The sequence below is a fragment of the Grampus griseus genome, assembly GCF_964374135.1.
Source record: "Grampus griseus genome assembly, chromosome: 10".
In the NCBI taxonomy this organism is placed as follows: domain Eukaryota; kingdom Metazoa; phylum Chordata; class Mammalia; order Artiodactyla; family Delphinidae; genus Grampus; species Grampus griseus.
The window spans coordinates 30,255,759-30,272,949 of NC_139004.1; the positions used below are offsets into that span (position 1 = coordinate 30,255,759).

General features: G+C 38.1%; 1 protein-coding gene across 3 annotated transcripts in view; it reads left to right on the forward strand.

The window, feature by feature from the left end:
* The window catches only part of SUPT3H (SPT3 homolog, SAGA and STAGA complex component), a gene marked incomplete at its 3' end in the record, with an annotated part of 428,189 nt that extends 411,546 nt beyond the window's left edge, over positions 1 to 16,643 (forward strand). For 2 of the 3 annotated variants that reach the window (XM_082664620.1, XM_082664622.1), the window contains one exon: positions 10,184 to 10,320. In XM_082664620.1, the coding sequence (XP_082520746.1) occupies positions 10,184 to 10,225 (42 nt within the window). Of the gene's footprint in view, positions 1 to 10,183; positions 10,321 to 16,625 lie in introns of those variants that run through there. The other variant, XM_082664621.1, reaches the window with a different exon arrangement.
* Positions 16,644 to 17,191: the final 548 nt, after the last annotated feature.

The following is a 17,191-nucleotide window of genomic DNA, read 5'->3' on the forward strand; positions in this document are numbered from 1 at the left end:
AGCATGCATAAAATGACACGTTCCTCAAGATTTATAGGCTCCAGTTACTTGGAATAGAACGGGAGTTAATGCTATGTCTTTTTCCTATTCTGCCAGCCAGAGAAGACCTCTTATTAAAGGGCAGGGCTCCCTCCACTGTCTTAAATCAAGGCTCTGCTGTCTGACAAGCTGCCCTCCATGATTTTCACTGGATATTTATAACATGCGGAAGTACACAAAAAAGGAAAATGTTTAATGAAGAGCTTTGCATGTTACAATGCTATACATCATATGGTTCAATTTAGATTCTCTGAAATATCAGAGTTAGAATGAAATTATCAAAAAGGGGAAAGTCACATGGCATTGGTACAAACAAGATGTGCCTATTTGTATTTATGTTTGCTAATGAATTTCAGCCATGATCCCCACTTTGATTTTAAGAGTCTCAGACCACCATTCGGTTTTATTCATTGTAATTAAATCTCTTGCCCACACGCAGACACAAGGGCAGCAAGAAAAGGGGGCATATTTTATCTTTTCAAAAGCTATTACGTAGCTTTGATATGAAGCTCCAGAGGTCCAAAGATTTATAATATTAAAGCAAAACAGTATGTCTCTCAGGGCACTGTCACCTCCTTCAGCAAACGGAGGAGCCGAGAGAGGGCTTGGACTCTGAATCCAGTGACCCCACAGAGGGCAGGGCTGAATTTGTGCTTACGGGAGCAGTGGAATTTGAGGCAACTTGGTGTAGTCTCCGATGTTGCTACCGAAAGAGAGGTAGAAAAAGGCCAGATAAAAGCACAGCTGGTTTCACGTAACTTGGGAGTGAGTTGGGGCAGAGAGGAGGGCTAATTCATCTGCCTTGTGGAACAGCATTTATACGTGAGATGCAGAGATGTACATACCTTCCCAACCCCAGCCAACCGAGTGTTCCAACAAATAGAACACTTAGGCTAACTTAATTAGTAAGGACTAGGGAAAGACTGTTGCTTTCGGTTACTCTCCAACCTCCCTCACCTTTTCCTTCCAGCAAAGCCAAGCCAGTAGCTGTAGAACCTCTGCCCTCTGTGCCCTCTTCATCCCTGTGGAGTGGAAAAGAGCTTTTGGGAAACCACCAGGCCCTTGGTAACCAGGGCGGCTCCTGTGGCCCACAAATCATCCAAAATGCAGAGAGTCTACCCTACACTTAGTTAATTGGGAGTTAACGGTAGTTTGGGACAGGGTGAATGTATGCTCCAAATCTTTTCCTTGTCCTTCTTCTACTGGATTTAACCCAAATTCGGCAACTCCAGACAGACCTAGGCAGGCCACATTATTTGCTTGGCCCTGAAGCAGACACTGAGCACAGCCTTAGTAAGACTTCAGCATGAACAAATGGTACGTCGTTCCCTTGAAGCTTCTAAAGGTGCATACTTTTGCCACAGAACCTTTCAGCCAAGTTTATCTTAATTAGTTTGCTGTTTCATCCATTTATCAAAATTATAATTTGGGGCACTCAGGGATATTAGGTGATTCTCTAAGGGAGAGCTAATCATATAGCAGAAGAGGCAGAAGTAGAACTAAAAGCTCATGATCGCTGCCTTGTTCTAACTATTCAGCTGTCCTGTTTTGGACATCATGAAGTCCCTCCCTTCGCCCAGTCTCTTCACTTTTGTTCTGCTCCCAAGGGTACTTTATCTGGAAAAATGATTTTTTCCCCTACATCTGTTTTCCCCATTAAGGTCAGAGAAGCTGAACACACAGCTTTGGGCAGAATGAGAACCATCCTGGGTTCTCTCCACATGACCATGGATGTGTCTCTCTTTCTCCCTGGGCAATGGTTTTTTCATTTGTTAAATTAGGAATTGGGCTAGAGGAGTTCACAAAGATACTTTCCAATTCCGAAATTTTATTGTTCCTTGATTTTAGATGTAAGCAAAAGGTTTGTTCAACTTGGTTTAGTAGGCTCAATTTCCAAATCCCTTTGTCATTATGGAATTAAACGCGGTGTGGCGGTCTGAAGGACCGTGCTGCCTAACAGCAGCATCCCAGCATCTGGGAAGGAGAAAAACAATGGCTAGTGTACAGATGACCCACAAGTAAGAAACGTGAGAGGTAACAGGTAACCCGTCTGCTGTCTGCGTAAAAGGCACGGTCCAAAAACCTAATTTCTGTTTCTTCTGTATTAAATTAAATGGTAAGATTAGGATTCCATTATGAAATATTGTTCACTGTATAATCATGACAGACTCTGAGAGGGTTCCATTTATTGATCAAACCATGTTGGGATCCTGTTAATGGTGTACTCACCTATTCCACCACCATTCGCAGCCCTCACCTGCATCCAGGTCACTGGGATTGCTTCTCAAACATTCCAAACTCGAACTCCACTCAGACCAATTGACTTTAAAGAAGTGAAGCCAGAGGATCTGTTATTTTTGTAAAGCGCCCCAAGTTATTTGGGTGCACAGTGTTTTTTATTATACACTATTCTTTAAATTAGTCTGGAAAATAAGCGCCAGTTGAGAGTGCCTCCAAACTGAAGATGACTTAGATTCAGGTCCCGTCTTTGCACTCTGAAGGATTGTGCCAGACTAATCTAGTTCATTTTAACTACTTCAAGTGATCTTTAGCAAGAATTGAGTTTATGAGGACTAGGAGAATATGTATATCTATAGTAATCAGGATGGAAGAAATTAGGTCAGATTTCAGGGGTTTTTTTGTTTTCTTTTGTTTAATGTAAGACAGTGTGGTATAATAAAAAGAGTACCGGCCCTGGGTTTTGAATCATAAATCTACTCATCACCCACTAGACATGTCACTTTAAAAAGGAGAATAACAAGACCTTTTTTTTTTTTTTGCTAGTCGTGGTAAGGCTAAATTAGATATGGACATGAAAGTATTGTACTTCATAAACCATTTTTTTAAAATTGTAGTATTTTTTAATATTTGCCCCCCGCTTTAAGAAATATACAATCTCATGCCCTTTTAAATGTTATTCGAAATTAAATATTATGATTAAAAGGAAAAGAGAAAACAAAAAGGCTGTCTTATTTTTTCTCTTTCCCACCCTTGAAAATGACCTCTCAATGCATTTTACTTGTGGTGGTTAAACCATTAGCATTAAATTGGAAGCTTTAGTGACTGCAGGGACTGTGTTACTTATCCTTGTGTCCTTTGCACCTCCAAGCACAAGTGCTAGTGCAAGCAAGCACCACCAAGCACCAAGCTGGAACTCTAAATAAAGAGTTGCTAAAATCCAATTCTGCAAATTTATAGGAATTCAGACAACAGAACCAAAATCTTCTGTCTTAGGCCTTTGAGGGATGAAGTATTTGTAAGTGAATTTGAGGCCTGCTATAATGAAATTTTCCCCCTTTTTTTCCAGCTTTATTGAGGGATAATTGAAATATATAAGGTTATATAATATATAAGGTTTGGTTTATTTAAAATCTTCCGTTTTTAAAAAAATTTTTATTGGCGTATAGTTGATTTACAATGTGGTGTTAGTTTCAGGTGTACAGCAAAGTGGTTCAGTTATACATATACATATATCCACTCTTTTTTTTTTAAGATTCTTTTCCCATATAGGTCATTACAGAGTATTGAGTGTTACCTGTGCTAGACAGCATGTTCTTATTAGTTATCTATTTTAGTAGTAGTGTGTATATGTGTGTGTATACGCCAGTCCCAGTCTCCCAATCTATCCCTCCCTCTGCTTATCCCCTGGTAACCATAAGTTTGTTTTCTACATCCATGACTCTATTTCTGTTTTGTAACTAAGTTCATTTGTACCCTTTTCTTTTAGATTCCACATATAAGCGATATCATATGGTATTTGTCTTTCTGTGTCTGACTTACTTCACTCAGTATATAATCGCTAGGTCCATCCATGTTGCTGCAAATGGCATTATTTTCTTCTTTTTTCTGGCTGAGCAATCTTCCATTCTATATATGTGCCACATCCTCTTTATCCATTCCTCTGTTGATGGACATTTAGGCTGCTTCCATGTCCTGGCTATTGTAAATAGTGCTGCAGTGAACACTGGGGTGCATGTATCTTTTTAAATCATGGTTTTCTCAGGGTATATGCCCAGGAGCAGGATTGCTGGATCATATGGTAATTCTATTTTTAGTTTTTTAAGGAACCTTCATACTGTTCTCCATAGTGGCTGTACCAATTTACATTCCCACCAACAGTGTAGGAGGGTTCCCTTTTCTCCACACCCTCTCCAGCATTTATTGTTCATAGATTTTTTTGGTGATGGTTATTCTGACCAGTGTGAGGTGATACCACATTGTAGTTTTATTTTGCATTTCTCTAATAATTATTGATGTTGAGCATCTTTTCATGTGCTTTTCGGCTATGTGCATGTCTTCTTTGGAGAAATGTCTATTTAGATCTTCCGCCCATTTTTTGATCAGATTGTTTGGGGTTTTCTTTATATTGAGCTGCATGAGCTGTTTTGTATATTTTGGAGATTAATCCCTTGTCAGTTGTTCCATTTGCAAATATTTTCTCCCATTCTGAGGGTTGTCTTTTTGTTTTGTTCATGGTTTCCTTTGCTGTGCAAAAGCTTTTAAGTTTAATTAGGTCCCATTTGTTTATTTTTCTTTTTATTTTCATTACTCTAAGAGGTGGATCAAAAAGGATCTTGCTGTGATGTATGTCACAGAGTGTTGTGCCTATGTTTTCCTCTAAGAGTTTTATAGTGTCCAGCCTTACAATTAGGTCTTTAATCCATTTTGAGTTTATTTTTGTGTATGGTGTTAGGGAGTCTTCTAATTTCATTCTTTTAGGTGTAGCTGTCCAGTTTTCCCAGCACCACTTATTGAAGAGACTGTCTTTTCACCATTGTATATTCTTGCCTCCTTTGTCATAGGTTAGGTGACCATAGGTGCGTAAAATCTTCGTTTTTTCTTAACGTAGGCATTTATCACTATAAACTTGCCTCTTAGAACTGCTTTTGCTGTATCCTTTTGTTTCATCTTGAAGAACTCCAGTTAGCATTTCTTGTAAGGCAGGTCTAGTGGTGATAAATTCCCTCAGCTTCTGTTTGTCTGGGAAAGTCTTTATCTCTACACAGGAACTACTTTCCTGGGTAAAGTGTTCTTGATTGGCAGGTTTTTTTCTTTGAACACTTTGAATATATCATCCCTTTCTCTCCTGGCCTGCAAGGTTTCTTCTGAGAAATCTGCTGATAACCTTATCTGGGTTTGCTTGTATGTGATGACTCTTTTTAAACTCTTGCTGCTTTCAAAATTCTCTTTTTGTCAGTGATTTTTAAGAGTTTGACTCTAATATGTCCCAGCGAATAGCTCTTTGGGCTAAATCTATATGGGAATTCCTGAGCTTCATGTTTCTGGATGGTCATATCTCTCCCGAGATATCAGAACTTATTTCTTCACATGAGTTTTCTGACCCTTTCTCGCTCTTCTACTTCTAGGACTCCCATAAATCAAATACAGTCATCCCTCAGTATCTGTGGGGGATTAGTTCCAGGACCCGCCATGGATACCAAAATTTGCAGATGTTCAAGTCTCTTATACAAAATGACATAGTTTTTGCATGTGACCTCTGTAAATCCTCCCATATATATTTTAAATCATCTCTAGTTTACGTATAATAACTAAATCAATGTAAATGCTATGCAAATAGTTGTAAATACAATGTAAATGCTATGTAAATAGTTGCCAGCTCACAGCAAATTCAAGTTTTGCTTTTTGGAACTTTCTGGAATTTTTTTTCCAAGTATTTTTGGTTGGTTGAATCTGCAGGTGTGGAATCAGTAGATACAGAGGGCTGACTGCATTATTTCACTTAATGGTGTCCCCTAATTTTACACAGACTTTTTTCACCCTTTTTTCATTCTTATTTCTTTTCTCCTCTTAATGGATAATATCAAGAAATCTGTCTTCAAGTTTGCACATTCTTTCTTCTGCTTGATTCTGTTTTTGAAGCTCTCTCTTGCATTTTAGTTCCAAAATTTTTGTTTAGTTCTTTTTTATGACTTCTGTCTCTTTGCTGAATTCCTCATTTTGTTCATGCATTGTTTTCTTGAGTTCATTGAGTTGTCTGTCAGTTATCTTAATCACACTGTGCTTTCTTAAAATAATTATTTTGAATTCTTTTCCAGGTAACTCACAGATATCCATTTCTTTATGGTTAGTTACTGGAAAATTATTGAGTTCCTTTGGTGGTGATACGTTTCCTTGCTTTTCCACGTTTCCAGTAGCTTTGCACATTTGAGGGAGCAGTCAACTCTTCCAGCCTTTTCAGACTGACTCTGGAGGGGAAAGACTTTCACCTGAAGGTGTCTGTGAGGGCTCTGGCAGGGTGGGGTTCAGCAGCTCTGATTCTGGGGAAAGCACAGTGGCATAATCTCTGTGCAGCTCCATCAGCTGAGGTCAACTTGGGCCAAGACTGCAGGGGCCCAGACTGCAGAGGTCCTGCAAGTGGCAGTGATACCTAGGGCTGTTGGGGTCCCCGATGGCAGAGGCTGCTGCTGGGGTCTTTCTTTTTTGCCTGTGAAAGGAAGTTCTAGCCAAGGGGATCCATTTTGGTACAAGGTTTAGTGAGCTGGCACTCAGTGGCAGTGGAGCCGGGGTTCTAGGATCAGGCACGTGTGGAACTACCTTGGTCCTGGGGCACAGGTGCACTTGCAGTGATGGTAGTGCCAGTGTCTGAGGTGCAGGCATGTGCATATCTTCCAAGGACCCAGGGTCTGAGTTCTTGGGGCTTACCACAGTGATTTGGGCCCCAGGGTGGGGAGAACAGCAGTGGCACAAGCTGGGGGGTGACAGGGTACAGTAGTGGCTTGAGCTCAGGGTGCAGCAACAGTACATCCTGGGGATGGTGGGTCAAAGTCCTAACTCTGGTCCTAACAGCTCAGCCTCAGTGATGCCAAAATTAATCAGGAAATGTGGTAGTAAGAATAAAATACAGGTCTGAACTGAGGGGCGTGGTTTTATCTATAATTAAAGCCTTACTAATTAGGCTAATGGCATAAATAACACATATATAATTATATTCAAACTGCAGGATATGTTTTATAGCATATTTATCTTCTTTTGCTTAAGATAAATATTAACCTTTTGCTTTTTAATACTAATTTGCATTCCTTAAAATGTGTAATTTATGATGCACCATAAAAGAGCAGAAGTAAACCAGTTTGGGATTTAAATGTTTTCTCTAGCTTGTTCATTGTCCATATGATTTTTTTAAGCCATATTTTTAAAGTACACCCTTAATTAGTTAATTTCCCCACCAGTGCCCAGTGCAGCAAATAGAATCTATGTCTGTTTATCCAGGTAGATTGAGATTCCAGTAAAAGGTCATAATTTTGAACTGAATGAATAAAAGAATGTCAAAAATGGGGAGCTAGCTTGATACTCAATTAAAAAAAAAAGCCTAAGAACTACAATTGGCCCTTTAAAATATATATATATATATCATCTTTGCTGGTAACTTTGGGAGATGCTAAAATATCTGAGCTGTTCAATGCATTTACATAGGAGCCAACAGTAGTTGAGAACAGAGCTCTATTAAGTAAGAAGTAAAGCTTAAGTGGTATATAGCAGTAAGAGCTGGTTTGGGGGGGGCGAGGTCTGTGTTATTGATTAATTTATACTTTTCAGTAGTTGGGGAGGTCCTGGCTTTTGCCGGTCAAGGTCTGGGTTTTACTAACTAGGGCTGTCTGTGAATCGTTCATAGGCTCTGACAGTAGAGAGTGAGTTGAATACAGAATGTTTCATGAGAACGTGGCCTCTGGAAGGCCCTCACACCAAGCAATGTTTAAATTTAGTTTCAGCATTCGCAACACAAATAGAGAGAAATTCACAGTTGACACAAAGATGAGTTGTCTTCATCCATCTTCCTTTCAAGTTGCTTACTCTGGAAGGGATGCCAAATTTGGGACATTCCCATAATTACCCTACACAGACAGACAACATACATCCTTTATACATAAAAAGGAAAAAGCAGTGACTCAGGGTGGAGGACCCTAGGGGATTGGTTTACTGAAATTGCTCTTCACTAATTACACATGCTCGTTTGTTTCTTCTTTACTTTAGAATTAGAAGAACTTATTCCAGAAATCTGGGTCAGCTCTAAACTTTGGTTTTCTCATTAAACTTGGCTACTTGAGTGTCTATGTTATTAAATAAGCCCGTCATCTTTTACTTGTTTGCAAACAATGGTAATCAGTTATCTGTGAAGGTGACTAGATTTTTGAAAAGTGACCTTTTCAATACTGGAGCAAACCATTTCATATCGCCCACCCTGGAAAGATTTAATGTGGTAATTTCTCAGGTGAGTTCAGCCAGGACTCAGTCTTCTCCCGAGCCAAGACTGCTGTTTCAAGGAAGGCTCACCTCAGCCATTTACCTTTAAGAGGAACCCAGCTTTATTCCTAGGTCCATTTATCTCCATGTAAACCATCCCTGTGCTTTCAATATTATGTTATGTTAAAGGTTGTCACTGTGGTTGTAAACTGTAAAATATCAAGGTTAAGAAGCTGAAAGTATTACTTTGGCGTGAGCCTCTCGAAGGCGGCTGTGGTGGAAGGGGCTGTTTCAAGGCCTGAGGCTCCCCTGCCTGTAGTTGTGGGAAGACACCTTATCCGTTCCTGCAACTTATTTGTGGCTCTCCAAGGAGCTCACTTAACCACTGTTCTCCGGTGCACGATCTTAGGAGCTAGAGCTGGAATTTTCTAGCCTTTGTTAGAATGTTTGCTTCAATCTGAAAGTGCCCTGTGGCACAAAGAGTCCAATGGTGAGGTGGAGCTCCCAGAGATCCCTGAGAAAGGAAACTTGGAATCTGCCACTGTTTTCTCATCCTTGCTATGCTGATCTGGAGTGAACTGTGTAACAGCATAACCCACCGATGAAATTTCAGCCAGGGCGCCAAAGCCTGACAACCATAGTAAATCCTGTGTAAGCAGGAGATTTGAAGGGAAGGGTTTTGAAGTTAATTGAATTTTATGATTAACAGAAAGTTATCTGGAAAACCATTTTTGTTTCACCTCATAGTGGTAGAAGTCTTTCTAAAAAGCTTGGGTCCACTTTCCTTTTTTTTTTTTTTTTTTTTTTTTTGTATAATTAAAAATAATCATGTTTTTAGAATAAAACTCTCAGCACCTTCATAACATTATCTTAACCATAAAAGCTTATTCTGTATTTCCTATAATATGGCTACTGAAGGTAAATTTATTGGACCGAAAGTTTACAGACTCCAGAACAGCCCAGAGTTACTAGCTTAAAGGAAAAAAAGATCCCTGATATGAGATTTTGTCATTTTTTCCATTTTTCTGAAAACGGATTATAGAAAAATTCCATTTAATTGAGGGTTATGAATTCTCTGAACGTTGCTGTTCCTAGTTTAAATAATGAAAACTATGGTGGCGAAAAGGGGTGTTTTATTCCTAAATCCCGGATTTTAATTCTGCTTCACTCTGGGTCTCATTGTGAGAATCAGGACGAGTCACAGAGGCCCTGTATGGCCCAACTCTTCCGACTCTGAAATGCAGAATATATCTCTTGGGATGAGAAATCACACCATTTTACTTTCTTTACTGGAATATATTGCATTATTGCAATTAGTATCTATTTTCCCATTTTTCTTTTATGGGAGTATTTTTAGCCCATCATGAATATCCATTTATACATCTATATGTACATGAATGTATATAAAATTATGTAAGATTCAGGTTTTCTGTAATGTCTGTAATGTACAGAACTGCTTAGAGATCACCATATTTGGGGGGGGGGGCTCTGTTAGTATCTGTTCCCATAGCTTTTCGCTGACACTGTAAATTAGGCCTGGGAAGGATATAATGAGTCAGTAATTTACAGACTATTAAGAGACTTAGTTAGAAGTGATTCTTGGGCATGTCCAATAGAGAGCACATGTTTATAAAGGACAAACAGATTCAACACAACATGTCTCTGGCCTAACCAAGCCCAATCAATTAACAAAATGGAATGTCTTATTTTAGGTATCTCCCACTCCCCCAAAATAGAATCACTAACCACTTGTTAACCACACTGACTTTTTAACAAAGTGGCTGCTAAAGCTTTGCCACCAGAAATGTTCAGATTAAGCACCCTATTAGATTGCAGCCAGCAGAGTCTACAAAACAGGAAGAAAGTTCTGTTTGCTCTTTTGCTTCCTTTCCTGGTTTGACTTCATGTGATAATTCACTGCAGATTTCTTTTTCTTTGACAGAGTGCCTACCGCAGGAATGGGATGGCTTTTCTGGCCTGCTGATGTGACTGTGACTGAGACAACAGGAAAGGCAGTGTTATATTAAGGTGATTTCTGTTCCCCTCCTTGGGCAAAATAAAAGACAAGTTTACCTTCTCTGCATCCTTGGGAGTGGGTTGGTTTGTTGTGACTATCAACTGGCTGACTCCAGCCCTTTTCCAGCCCCCTCAACGCTTAGTCTTGTTTACTAGATGGGCCATTTAGCCAATTAATGGCAGGATGTTTGGGATGGTGTGTAGGTGGACAAGAATGCACATCACACAGTTTTGAGATTTTAATTTGGAATAGATTTACTGCTCTCAGCTCACATAACTTAAAAGCAGTGACTTTTTTTTTCTCAGTGTTTAGTCTATGTTTTATTTGATGCATTTTGTAATCCAGGTTTAGGACAAAGGAAACAAAATTAAAAGAACAGTCAGTTTTCCCCTTGGACTGTCCCACCAACTCTACCTTCTGACATTTGATGTCTAGATCTACATGTATTTTACAGACAAATGTCCATCTTATAAACTCACACTAAGCAAAGACCTAATTGGCCTGATGAACTGTCTGTCTGTTCCCATCTTCTCTTCCCTTCACCCCACGTGTAGTATATGTGTCACTTTCATGGCCTCTTCCCAACTTCCTGAGTATCTACCTATCGTGTGTTTTTCCCCTCGTAGGCCCTCTTCCCCATCTTCATTTTTCTCCCTCCCCTGTCCCTCCGATCCCCAGGCCCAGCCCTCACACACACGCTGTACCCATTTAGAAGCAAAGCGTTTAGAATCAATGGATGGGGAGCCAAGTGATCTGCTTTCTCCCTCCAAAGCACTAACACCTAGACTGAAATGTGGGCTGGGCAGTTTCTTGCTGGTAGCAGCTGAGTTAACCTTCTGGCATCTGTACTTTCTCCAGTAAACGAGGAACTGTAACGAAGCGAACCAAAATATAGCAGTTATATACAGTTCTTGATTGAACTTGAATTGCAAAGGAGGAAGTTGTTTCTTTAATTCTTTAGGAGTTTTGTATAATTTTACTTTTATCATGGTTGCTACACACACTGAGATAGCCTTTGTAAAGAATTAATAAAAACAGAAATGAGAAGCATGCAAGGTTTTCCTCCTGTGACCAAATCGTAGTGAGGCTCAGTTAGTGTGATTGTGCCATATTTTCACATTTGTTAACTATCACTTACCTGTTCTATGTTAGTCCTTCTGGAAAAAATCTTCATGTCAAGAACGAAAAAACGCAGATATATAATATCAAAAAATTGCCAAAGGGTTTTGATGTTCCATCTGCGCTTGGTGAAATGTATGATTAAACTTTTCTTTTTATCATCATTCTTATTTTTCTTGGCATCCCTAATCATGGAAAATTACAAGCTTGCAGTAAACATCCTAACTTGTAAAACGACAGCATTTATTGTATTTGGTTTCTATGCCAGGCTTATAGATGTGTAAAATTTTCAGGAGCCGATTTTTCACATCGAAATTCCTCCTCTCCCACATTATACATTTTAAAGTATGCACAAGGCAGAAAATATAGGGTTTAGATTTTTTTCCCTTCATTTTATTCTACCTGATCTCCTTATAGTCCCAGAGAAGGAAGACTCAACGTACATTTCTCTCAGAAATATGACAGGTCTGTGTTTTTGTTGGTCTGGCGTATGTTTGTCTATCTTGAACAGTCTGACAGGTAATTATTTATAAAATCTGGTTTTGCCCAGTAAGTCCATATAATAACCTTTCACTTTTCATCATAAGCCAGTGAGCTGAATTTAGAATAAAACAAGGTCATTTATGTCTGTCCCGAACCAGCCTAGATGTCCCCGTAATGGCTCAATATTAATATTTGTAATTCTTTTTTTTTTTCTTTTCTATACTTAGGTTCTTTTTCTGACTCTTTCCACAACACTAAATTTGAAGTGAAATAAAATTTCCTTAAGCAGTGAGTATAGGGAGAAAAAAAATTTATAAAGGGAAAGTTTCAGAAAATGTGACTTAAGTAAATTTCTTTAAAGATTAAATTGTTATGTAGAATCATAAGCCGTCAGAGTGGAAGATGGTCTTAAAGATCATTGGAAACAAAAAAAAAAAAAAAAAAAAAAGATCATTGGAAACAACCACTCATTTTACAGATGGAAAATGATGGCCTGGAGAGGGAAACTGACTTTACCAACGTCACTCAGCAATGCTATGACAGACCAGAGACCAGACCATGGTCCCTAATTATCAGTCTGTCTAGTCTTATACTCCACCATACTGGGTTTGCATTAGATATTACCAAGACACGTCAGGGTTTTATGGCATGTTTATCTTAGACAATAACCTAGATTTATTTTTTAAATGATTCTAATTATGGACACATCCTGAAGCATAAGTGTTATATTAAAATCTTCTTCAGAGGGACTGTGATGTTAATTAAATAATGTGTTATATGCCAGTTATACATCAATTTTAAAAAAGAGGTCTGTAAGCAGGGGAGAGAGGAATTAACATACTTTGAGCACCTACTTTGTGTCAGGAACCTTACCTTTGGTAGTTCATTTATCTTCCCAATGACTTCGTGATGTTGATGCTAGAACAATGAAAATAAAAACAAAAATAAACAAATGGGACCTAACTAAACTTAAAAGCTTTTGCACAGCAAAGGAAACCATAAACAAAACAGAAATACAACCCACAGAATGGGAGAAAATGTTTGCAAACAAAGCTACTGACAAGGGATTAATCTCCAAAATATACAAACAGCTCTTGCAGCTCAATATAAAAAAAAAACCCAAATAACCTAATCAAAAAATGGACAGAAGATCTAAATAGACATTTCTCCAAAGAAGACATACAGATGGCCAAAAAGCAAGTGAAAAGATGCTCAACATCAATAATTGTTAGAGAAATGCAAATCAAAACTACAATCACCTCACACCGGTCAGAATGGCCATCATCAAAAAGTCTATGAACAATAAATGCTAGAGGGGGTATGGAGAAAAGGGAACCCTCCTACATTGTTGGTGGGAATGTAAATTGGTACAACCACTATGGAGAACAGTATGGAGGTTCCTTAAAAAACTAAAAGTAGGGACATCCCTGGAGGTCCAGTGGTTAAGACTCCGCACTGCCAATGCAGGGGGCGCAGTTTTGATCCTTGGTCGGGGAGCTAAGATCCCACCAGCTGCACAGCGCAGCCAAAAATTGAAAAAAATCCAAAAAATTTTAAAAATTAAAAGTAGAGCTATCATATGATCCAGCAATCCCACTCCAGGGCATATATCTGGAGAAAACCATACTTCAAAAAGATACATGCAACCCCAGTGTTCATTGCAGCACTATTTATAATAGCCAAGACATGGAAGCATCCTAAATGTCCATCGATACATGAATGGATAAAGAAGATGTGGTACTTATATACCACATAAAAATATATGGAATATTACTCAGCCATAAAAAACAATGAAATAATGCCATTTGAGGCAACATGGATGGACCTAGAGATTATCACACTAAGTGAAGTCAAAGACCAATATTATATGATATCACTTATATGTGGAATCTAAAAAATGATACAAATGAACTTATTTACAAAACAGAACAGACTCGCAGGCTTAGAAAACAAACTTATGGTTACCAAAGGGGAAAGGTGGGGGAGGGGTGGTAAATTAGGAGGATGGGATTAACATACACACATTACTGTATATAAAATCAACAAGGACCTACTGCATAGCACAGGGAACTCTACCCAATACTCTGTGATAACCTATATGGGAAAAGAATCTGAAAGAGAATAGGTATATGTGTAGGTATAACTAAATCACTTTGCTGTACACCTGAAACTAACACAACATTGTAAATCAACTATACTTCAATATAAAATTAAAATTTTAAATAAATAAACAAAACAAAAATAAAAAGTCAGGCTTAATTGTAAATCAAATGTGAATGCACAAAATAGTTTCTATTTCCGTAGGCCTGTGTTTGGGAGATGGAATTTGAAAATAAATAAGTAAATAAATAACTTCTCTTATGGGAAATTGGCACTGCCTTATAGACTTGAGGATAAAGGAAACAGAAATATATTTCTCCCTTCACCTGAATTTGGAAATGCAACTTTCTAAACATGCCATTTTGAGGATATGTCATTAACCTTCTGCCTTCACATATTGCAATAGTTGAGATTCAAAAATAATGTTCCAGTTTTAGAACCAAGAGTTGTTATTTAAAAACCTTCAGAAGCACAGATATTTTTTAATGGTGTATATACTTCCTGTATCCAGGGAGGATTCTTCACTTATTACTGCATGTCCTTTGTTCCTATAAAATAATAAACAATCCATGTTTAATGCTTTTACCACGTAGAAGACAAATAAACATAACTTGTGATTCTTGGTCTGAAAGAAAACAATTTTACTTGCCTATAAATTATAAAATTTAATTTTATGAAAAAACTTTTGTATAGTTCCCAAATCAGGTATTTCTTTCCAGTTCATATAACCCCTTATGTAAAACTGAGTCACTACAGAGAAAGTATTTCCTCATCTGCCCTCCTGGAATTTAGATAGAACCTTCCCAAGTTGCATTTAAAATTCTACCATCAACCATGTATACATCTCATAAAATATTTTATAGTCTCCTGTATGCTCTGGCTGAACATTTCATAGTACATAAACACTTCTGCAAATAATATAAGGGCATCAAGTTGAATATGTCATAGCAGTGGCAGCCACATAAAGCTGATTCTCCCTCGATTTACTTTCTTACTTTTATCTTCTTATTTGAAATGCAAGGTGAAACTTTCTGTGCTCTTCTTGTACAGTTGGTTGGGGGCAGGGAAGGGGGCAGACCAGGGGACTCCAGCAGTTTCAGTGGGGTCGTGTTCATTAAAGCAAAGGCTCTCTGCAGAGGGCATCAAGCCAAGCTTAAACAGCAAAACCATGCCTGCAGAAGTTGGATGTAAATGTGATGGTTAAATAAGGGCCAGATGCCTTTAAAAACTCAAATATTAAAAAGTCATATCTCTTAAAGTAAGTTTCTAGTGTCGTGACTAGGATAGTGATACTATAGCACTTTAGAAAAAGAAGAAGAAGAAGAAGAAACAAAGAAAGAGACTTACATTTGTCTTCTGGAAGAAAATATCAAATATTCAGCCTGTCATAAGTCATGGGAATTTTGGCAATTGAAGCATATTTTAAAACAATCAATTCCTACAAAGTCATGAGAAACCCAGATACAGTATTTCATTGTTGGAAACCACTGTAACTCTGTATACAGTATTATATTCATGTTCCCTTTTCTGCTCATCACCACCACTCATTCACTGTTCCCTTTTATTCAAAGGAAGATAAAAATAGAAAAAGGTATAGGAAAAATCAAGAAGCAAGAGGATTACTTATATAATACAACCGTAACTTATAACTGTTTAAGTAACAATTTACTTGCTATCAAAAATGATGATTTATTGTATCAGTATTTTAATAATAAGTTTTACATAATAATTGTAGGACACCGTGTGCCACCCTTTATACTAAGCACTTTGTGTGGCTATCTCATTAAATCCTCACAACCCCACTATGAGACATGCATGGTCATTCTCCCTGTTGCCCAGAGGTGATAGAACGCAAATTTAAGAACAGAAGCTTCACTGCCTTATGCAGAAGTGCCCAAGATGGCGCTAGCATTTGTACCCAGCACTTTGACCCCAGAGCTCGTGCTCTTAACCACAGTTGTGCAGCACAGATTGTACTAAAGAGTTCTGATAACATATTAAAGAGAATTGCTGCCCTGAACCTAGAAGCACTTCTCTACTAAAAATACTTGATTACAAGAAAATTTCATTTTAACTTAACATTCCTTCCCTAAGGCCAAGTATTATGTATATAATAGAATATCATGTAATGTATGATAGACTATAATTATATAGAATGATGCCAAGTCCTCTGTAATATCTTAAACCTTAAGATAAATACATATGATCAATGCACATACTGAGAATCCCTGTACAACTTATGAGAAAAACTTCCTCAAAAATCCATGTGTACAAAGCCTCTCCTTTGTGGAGACCAGATTTCTCCAGAAGGCTCTTATTACATAGGCTACTATTTTATGCTTTCATACAAGGTATTTATCTCATGTTATAAAGTAATCCTCAACTTGTGTACATGTGTTTGCAGTGGCAGATACAGAAGTACGTATGGCAACCCCTTGCGACTTTATACAAATGTCCCTTTTAGATGTTTGCTTGTTAGTTGTGACATAGTCATTGTTTCTTCTAGCCCAGGATGTGTGTGTGCTTGGTGGGAGTGGTGGACAGAGAAAGGAAGAAAGTGGAAAGAAAGTTGCTGAAAACAATTTGAGTTAGAAATGATGGTTTTCATAATTCAAAAAGACACATGCACCCCAGTGTTCATTGCAGCACTGTTTACAATAGCCAGGTCATGAAAGCAACCTAAATGCCCATCGACAGACAAATGGATAAAGAAGATGTGGTACATATATACGATGGAATATTACTCAGCCATAAAAAGGAACGAAACTGGGTCATTTGTAGAGACGTGGATGGACCTAGAGACTTTCATACAGAGTGAAGTAAGTCAGAAAGAGAAAAACAAATATCGTGTAGAAAAATGGTACAGATGAACCAGTTTGCAAGGCAGAAATAGAGACACAGATGTAGAGGACAAACGTATGGACACCAAGGGGGGAGGGGAGGTGGGATAAATTAGAAGATTGGGATTGACATGTATCCACTAATATGTATGAAATAGATAACTAATGAAAACCTGCTGTATAGCACAGGGGACTCTACTTCACTTTGCTGTACAGTAGAAACTAACGCAACATTGTAAAACAACTATACCCCAATAAAAACAAAGAAAGAAAGAAAGAAATGATGGGTTTCCTCCCTCATCAGTGATTAGCAGCTTCTTTAATTCAACTCTAGGTCTGTTCTGCCTCAGAACAAGTCGCTTTCTGATTTTTGTTTGTTAAGATGCCAACT